At 42.2% G+C, this 8,463-nt stretch overlaps 1 protein-coding gene across 1 annotated transcript in view; it reads left to right on the top strand.

Annotated features, from left to right (window-relative positions):
- The first annotated feature begins 4,456 nt into the window (after positions 1-4,456).
- IQCM (IQ motif containing M) overlaps positions 4,457-8,463 on the top strand; it is a 133,431-nt gene continuing 129,424 nt past the window's right edge. The window contains exon 1 of the mRNA XM_084859766.1: positions 4,457-4,733. Coding sequence (XP_084715892.1) covers positions 4,457-4,733 — 277 coding nt within the window. The remainder of the gene's footprint in view (positions 4,734-8,463) is intronic.

Below are 8,463 nucleotides of genomic sequence, written 5' to 3'. Positions count from 1 at the left end.
TAGCTGTCACCTCTACATCAAATTCTAGCATACAAACTGTCAGGGGTGTTTCTGAGCACAGGGAGTGGGATAGCAGTTCAGATTCTGATGGAGTACCATCAGACATGGGGGAGGCGTTTTCCCAGGCTAGTCCAGATATGAGTAGGCCTGCTTCTCATGTTACAAACATACAGATGGCAGAACTTGAGGGTCCCTCCTCAACCCCCCCCCCCCATGAGAGGCAGCGAACAGGAGGCTTACTTAATAGATGCTAGGTGCAGACTCAGAGCAAAGAGAGAGAAGGGAGGGGCGGAACTTAGACGGTCTACCCAATTGGCCTTGCATGAGAAGCTGCGCTTAGAGGCTTCACGAGAAGAGAGGGACTTCCCCTGCTTAAGTTAGGCTACAAGACCTCCCTCTTCAAATGGTGGGCAACTCTCGTAAATTCCGTTTTGGATCCCCTGAAGGCATTCCTTGTAGATGGAGAGTTTCTCTGAGAATTTGCATCTGCATGACCCTGTGAAGTAATGGATTAAAAGCTGTAGACTGAAGCCTCTCTTCTGTGTATGTTTGGGCACTGAAGTGAAGTGGGGGCTAAGAGAATCGTGACACAAACAGGGTGTCAGATGACTGTGAATTAGAATTCATTTAAACCCTTTCTACTTGTTTATATATCTGTATAGGAATATGCATTTATGGGTGTAAGGCCCCAGGCCTGAACCAAGCTATTAGTAGTTTTAGAGGGACTTAGATGCCCCATAATGCTCTCTGACTTTGGTTCAGAAGGCTGCTGTTTTCCCTAACAGGCATCTTGATTTACCAGGATGAGTCAAAGGGTGATGGTCAAGCACATTCCATACTAATGAGTGGAGTGTCTTATCAGGCCATGCCTGGGAAGTGAAGCTATGTGTTTATGCTGATCTGCAGGTGTCTGTGCTGAGAACCAAGCACTGCTTGTCTATGCTGGGAATGAATGCTAGTTGGCATTTGCTGTTGTCATGCTGCCTCACTTCCAACTTGTATAGTAGAAAACCCATTTTACCCCAAGGCTCTGGGTTCAGAGATGCTTTCTGATCCAACCATTGCATATGCCTGTGTGCTGATTGTACTCAATAAAGTATCTCCTTTTAAGTAAACCTGGATCTGATTTATCACTACCTTGGCAACTCTAAATTAGGAGTTTGAAGCCTACTGTAGGGCCAATACAATGGGGCAGTATCCTGTTATGCCTGTGAGCCACTGGGGGTGACTCTTTGCATGACAGGGCTTTTGTGGTTCTACACGCAACCCAAATTGAGTGGAAATCCTTATTTCTGGAACAGGGCATGTCAGTGGAGCTTTCAGAAGGGAATATTCTGGTTTATTTCTGGGGTTTTAGAATGGCAAAAGCCCCATTGTGCTAGCAGTTGCTCCCACTGGCAGAAAAGAAGGAATGGGAATGCAACAGCAGTATAGGATACTGCCCATGATACTTAAATACTGCTTTTCCAAATAGGGGTTCTCAAATTTATATTAATTTTTTTAAAATAAATTAAAACATCATAAAAAATAAAAGCTAAAAACATACAAGAACAAAGTAGCAACAACAGTCACTGAAAGTTTAAGAGCTTCGTTCGTAAACACTTGGATGAATAAAAAACTCAGTACCTGCTTCCAAAATTAAAATACAATGTAAGTGTGGTAGATGAGCAGATCTCCTAAGTGAGAGTATGCCACAGCTCTGGGGCCACTACAAAGAAAGCCCAGGTGCTAGCTGATGATAATCTAGTATTCAAAAAAGGAGCGGAGTTACACTGACTAATCTTAAATCCTGGGGGCAGGGATCATAAGGAGCAGCAGCTAGTAAAGTGGTTTGCGAGGGGGAACTGCTATTGGCCACTGTGTGAGGAGAGACGGGGCATGCTTCAGGAAGGCAACGGTGGAGGGGTTTATGTTTGGGGTACTGCAGCCAACACAGTGGAAGTGTAAGGTTGTTCAGTGGATTGTTGCCTGGCATGGGGTCAGGCTACTGCCTTCAGCAGAGGTGACTCTCCTCTCAGCAACTAGTATGGTACTGGCTGTGGCACACCCCAGCTCCACTGATTGGCACTTTGCAGTGCCTAAAGATTTATTTATTTAAGGCATTCATATGGGCCACCCAAGAGCAATGTTCTCTGGGCAGCTCACAAACATAAAATAATGAAAGATAAGGGCAGGAGTTCCCCTCCCCTGTATTGCCACCCAGCAGCCAGTGGCAGTTTCATTTAGCAAATCACCTCACCAACCCCAGATGTTCATAAGGAAGAAGGTGCTCCTTGAGACATTCATGACTCAGACTGCTTAGAACTTCACATGTCAAAACCAGTATTTTTAATTGGTCTGGAAACAAACTGAAAGCCAAGAAAGTTGTTTTAAAATAGGCATAATATATGACCACCCATCTGCGGTGATTGTAAAAAAATATATACATAAACATGTTCATGGGATATTTTACTGAGCCATTTTCCAGTGTATCCTGGGATGGTAGAATGCGCCCACAAGCAAATAAGTGTCTGGAGTGTCAGAATAAGTATGTTATAAACTCAAAATATTAGAAAAATAACAAACGGTCATGGTAAAACTTCATTATTACTATGAATTAACATTTTTGGATGTTGTGGGGTATTTTCTAATCCCATAACAAATCTGTCTCTATGAGGTAAATGTTCCCCAATGAAATCCCATGGTTTGTGCCAAACTACTTATACCCAAAGTACTTAAGCCTGCTTCCCTAGACCAATTTGCCTGGTTTGGGGGACATAAAGACACCTCAGTGGCAAAACCAATAGATTCTGAGGATATTTTATTCCCCACATTGAACTTATTTCCAGATAGAAAATGATAAGTGGTAAGAGGCTGAAATTTGGGGACATTATGCAGGTGACAGAAAACAACAAAGTTATGGGAATCTTATCTTATAGGTCTACTTCTATGTAAATTCTACAGTGACATGTGAATTTAGGGCAGCCTTTTAGATCACCTTGTTGTAGCAGGGTTAAGGGCAGTCCCCCACACAGCACATTATGATAATTGAATCTGGAAGCCACAAAGACGGGAATGGAAGTAGCTCTATTTTCCAAAAGAGAGACAACTGGCAAACCAATTGTTAATAGGCACTCTGGGATACCTGATCATCCAGGAGAACTGTTGGATCCACGAGTACCCCCTAAACTACAAGTAATCATTTGTGCAATGTCTTTTATCTGAAGATTTTGCCCTCTGCAGCCCTCATCCCTTAACAGATTGATTCAGAAGAAAACCCCATTTATTTCAATGAAATTGAAGTAAGTGTGTTTAGAACTGCTGCTGAAGGTTTAAAATATGAGCATTTACAGGCTGCACTGCAACCTACAATTCGAGGAGAAAAGAGGCCAAAGGATTGCTTTCCTTACCATTTGCATTTTGCAAAATTAAGGGAAATGTGAACATTATACTCCAGCCTGCTTAGTTCTTTTGTGCTGTACCCCCATCCCCAGTTACAAGTTCATAGAATAAGCCAGAAGACTGAAACAGGCATCCTAAGTTTGCAATATGGACTCCAGATAACTGGCATTAGTTAACCACCCCACCCTGCTTGCCTTTCTTGTGCTCATTTGCTGTCTTTGCTCCTCTTCTCACACTCTTTATTCCCCTCAGCAGTAGACCTTTGTCTGAGAATGAAAGTGCTAAATAGAAAGGGAGCTATGGGAAGTCTTCACTGCTGCTTTTGAGCTGGGAAAGGCAACTGTCCCCTTCTCCCAATCGCTTCAAATTATTCCTTCTCCTATTGTGGCAGTGATGATATAGGGAGCAGGCACAAAGGGAGAAGGAGATCCATCTCTACTCGCTGAAAGCACCTTGGGAGGAAAAGTAGGGACAGACCTGGTTCATGTAAGAACAACCCAGAGTATGGGTTGAGTATGGGTTGTGTCGAATTGGGAGTTGTCATTACAGGTGAACTCTGCACCATGGTTTAACTATTGATTGTTAACCATGAACAACCCAGAGTTCACAACTGAAGAACAAACTATGGGTTCTCTTCCTCGGTGGTTATGAGAAAATAGTTATTATTGCTTTTGTTGGTTTCTTGCTTCCCATCTAGTTGTTGGTGACTCTGGCAAATTAACTGGGCATTGAGAAGTCATTGTCTTCTTCAAATGATGATTTCCTAGATAAAATTGGGAGTGGACCTTGAGCTGTAGAAGTTAATAAGGAAGTGTATGCAAGGGGGAAGTAGCATATGGGCAGAGCCATAATGGAGGTATAAACTGGTGTCCATCGTAACACGGTGACTTTATAATACATGGTATTTCTTCAGGAAGTTGTAATCTAATGGCACGTGTTTCCCTTAAGTATGATATTGTCTTGCAACTAAGGCTTAATGGAAGGGCAACAGTGATCATAGTAGCACAGAGCAGTAGAGATATTTTCAGATTGAAAGTAGTGATGGTTATATTTATTTGCTTTGTAAACAGAAAACATGATGGATCAGATTTCTCTTAGCAAAATCCATGGGGAGCCGGCAAGAAGAACATCTACTAGTGCTCCACCTATTTTAGTGACTTATGAGGACATTGAGCACCATGAAGCCACCCAGACAGCAAGTGAACTGAACAAGATCACTTTAGATGAAATACAGGACAAATTGCCAGTGAGGCCATACTCTGATACATGGCAGTTTCCAAGAAGCACAAAATCATGTTCTAAGGTGATGAAATCTGATGTATCACCATTACTGCAATATGGAAAGAGAAAAGGTACTATAATATTTATAGGAGCACATATATAATGTGTTTTTATACAATATAAAATATAGCTTTTGACCTAGGTTTGATGCTCTCCCAATGTTAGATAATTCAGCTGGAATGAATTAGAATCCTCAGTGGAAGTCAATAGCACTGTCTTAATTTATAGCCACAGTCGGTATACCTGAACTCTGACCATCACACTTTGCCCAGCCTATTTAATAAGTTTAAGTGTGGATGTATTGTTAGGTCTCTCCACTTCTCCAAGTGGTATTATGTTCCAGGATTATCGCTTACCCAGGTTTGGTTTCTTTTGGAGGGAGAAATCACTGGAGACCTAGATCAAGATCTATTAGTAGGGGCTTCTTCACATGGAGCTTTTATCCTGCTACTGAGATGGGTTACTCATGGATGTTTGCAGGCCATTTAGATGATGTCATTAACTTTCAGGGCATCTCCCATACTAAATGACTTTTCTCCCATTTTTAAAAAGATCAGAGATAAAGAGATATCAAATTACATCACTTGTGTTCTGCTTGAGTTCCCTCGTGAAAAGAGGAAAACCCACAATAAGAGGCGCTAGACCACAGCATCATCTAGTGGCTGTATAATGAAACACATGGAAGACTCAGATAAGGGGGGAAAGGAGGGGTAAAACAGGGGTAAGGAAGCATGTATAAAAGGAGTCTGTGTGATCCTGAATTTAAAACAGAAGCAGAAAGCCCTGTTTTAAATGTGGGATTTTAGGCTGGTGTGGAGGAAAATTCTGAGAGTGCCTTGGACTGCAAGAAGATCAAATCAGTCCATAGTCCAAGAAATAAAGCCAGACTGCTCACTTGAGGGAATGATATTAAAGGCAAAACTGAAGTACTTTGGCCACATAATGAGAAGACAGGACACCCTGGAGAAGATGCTGATGCTAGGGAAAGTGGAAGGCAAAAGGAAGAGGGGCCGACCAAGGGCAAGGTGGATGGATGCTATTCTGGAGGTGACAGACTCGACCTTGGGGGAGCTGGGGGTGGCGACGGCCGACAGGAAGCTCTGTCCATGAAGTCCCGAAGAGTCGGAAGCGACTGAATGAATAAACAACAACAAAAGAGATACTCTAGGCCTCTGGGTGATTTGCAGTAGATTGGCAAGAACGTTTTAACAAGAGCAACAACAAAAAGGTAGTCTCCCCCCCCCCCCGCCCCCAACCAGGAAGCTGCAATGCAGAAAGTTTCTGGGGAAACCAGGAGTAGATTTGTATGTGAAAGGACTGCAAGCTCAGTTTTGGTACTTAAACACAAACTTGGGCTGAACATATAATCAGAGGCACCCTGTTCATTAATTTTAACTGTGCATCCTCCATCCCCCCTCTTTGAGCTACTATTTTGCTCCTGCTAATGCTGTAGTAAAGAACAACACTACCAGATCCAGCAAGCCTGACATCTGCCCTCCCCCCATTTATAAATATATGAGTAGAGCATAGGTGGAGGCAAACAGCTGTCACACTCCTAGCAGGGCAGCATACCTGTCCTGCTGTCTCTGTATCAGGTCCACAGAGATACCTGCACCCCAAAGTAGTTCCAGAGCTCAAAGCTAGCTCTCTGCTAGCCTTGCCTGTTTTTCTTCAAAACTGTCTTTATTGTTATTTGTATACATCCAGGTGGTCTCTCAGCCTGTCCCCTCAGTCAGGGGAGGGAGGTCATCTTCTCAAGTTGATGGGGCAGTTCTACTCTTAAAGGCAGCCTAAAAATAATTTTAAACAAATACAATGGCATTCACATTCCAAGTATTCCAGTGAGGATCTCTGCACATCTCCCATAAAGGGAGATGTGCAGAGATCCTGAGTGTTACCAATAAATTTGCTCATCCTGAGTGTTACCAATAAATTTGCCTGACAAAAGCTATGGACAGACTTGCATTCCTAACAGTATGAATGTATGTTAACCATTTATCTTCCAGGAGCTCAGAGTAGGGTGGCCAGTTATGTATCCCCCCCAAAGGAAGAAATGCATCACCAAAAGAATAGAGGACAAAGGAGGATAGCAATTTGCAGGAAAACTGCATATGCTAATTTATATATATAGATGTACGTCTAGACATAATTACTGTAGTTTAAATAGAAATACAGTACATCTCACCAGGGGGTGGAAGGCTGTGATGAGGTGAGCTGTGTGCCTGCCTCTCCAGACTGCTGTCCGAGTGCTCACAGGTGACAGGCAACAGTTCTTAAGGTTCTTTATATTCATACTGGAGTTGGACAAGTCAGCCTTTCAAAAAGACAATATCTTCAAGTAGAGGACAGTCCTCTGGCAGCCCTTCAAAGAGAGGACTGTCTTCTGGAAAAGAGGACACATGGCCAGCCTAGCTCAGAGCAGCGTCAAGAGGTTTCCTCTTGAGAGGAAGTTCCATAAGTGGGGTGCTGCCACAGAAAGGACCCTGTCCTGTGTTCCCACCAACCAAGCCTCTCTGGGTGGTATGACATGCCACAGGTCCTGAGAAGTTGATGTACTCCTTCTATCTGGTTCTTGGTGTAGGTCATACACTAAGGCTGTTTCCATTGCAAAGCCAGGCCTAAATCCAGATTGTAAATGATCCAAATACTCCAAGGAAGCCTAGAGCTGAGTTGCCACCACCTGCTCTATGACTGTATTCAAAAAAAGAAACTAGTCAATAATCATCTAGGGTGGTAGAATCCAAAGGTGATTTCTTTAAAAATGATCTTACAACTGCTTCCATTAATGAAACAGGGACAAAACCTATGTGTAAGGAAGCATTTATTATCAGCACCACAGTCCATCTGGTCAGCCTTCTTCCGCCAGTTTTTACTAGTCAGGATGGACGTATGTCCAACAAGCAGGTGATTGGCCTCACCCCTCCAAGTAATTTGTCCACATCCACAGGCTGAACAAACTAAAGCTCATCCATCAGATTTGGACAAGCACAGGCATCAATTGCATATGTTAAAAACACAGTAACAAACAGGAGAATAAGAGTGCAACCAGCTGGTCAAACTGAAGTTGGCTTCCTAATCCCATATAACCAGCCACAGAAAGAAGGTTCATATATTTGTACAAACCAACCTGTCTCAGGTGTCTTCAGTGATATATTCTACATTTTGTGTCATACAAACATAACAAATTACTGCTGTTCTTCAAAGGTTCAAGTACCAGCAATACTGGTATATGGAATAAAAATACCAGAATGAAAGAGACCACAAATTACTAAATGTTGAAGAAAGAACAATATTTCAGGGAGAAGCTGCATGAGTAGGACTCCTAATTTATATTCTTTTAAAACCGTCTCTTGCTAAGGCTTTCATCACGGAAAGATACTTGCTAAGACTGGGTACTGTTAAAAATGATCCGTAAAGCCTTTTTCTCTTTGTGATATATGGAAAAGATATTAGAGCTTTAGGTCAAAGAGAGAAGTTTTTATCTTCTTGCTGTACATGTGAGAAATTCAGTTGATGTCTACCCCAACAGGCTCTATAGTCACAGGTGTGGAAACTGAAAATCTGTATGACAAAATGAAAAAGACTGGCTATGAATAGCTGAGAAAGGGTATGTGTGTTTGCACAGATTTTTTTTAATCCTAGAGTATGCATAATTCTTTAAACTCAAATACAGAACTGAAAAAAAAAAAAAGAGTTGACATACATAATAATGTTCTGTAAAGGCTTCCCGGCTCTTGCTGCTCTTCATCCTGTCTTTATATTTCAACAAATAAAACCCTTTTAATTATTTATTAATACAAA

The sequence above is a fragment of the Heloderma suspectum genome, chromosome 5, assembly GCF_057233095.1.
Source record: "Heloderma suspectum isolate Gila_16-S chromosome 5, 16-S_ref, whole genome shotgun sequence".
NCBI classification, from domain to species: domain Eukaryota; kingdom Metazoa; phylum Chordata; class Lepidosauria; order Squamata; family Helodermatidae; genus Heloderma; species Heloderma suspectum.
Note: the sequence above shows the minus strand (reverse complement) of the source record. Positions and strands in the feature narration are given on the sequence as shown.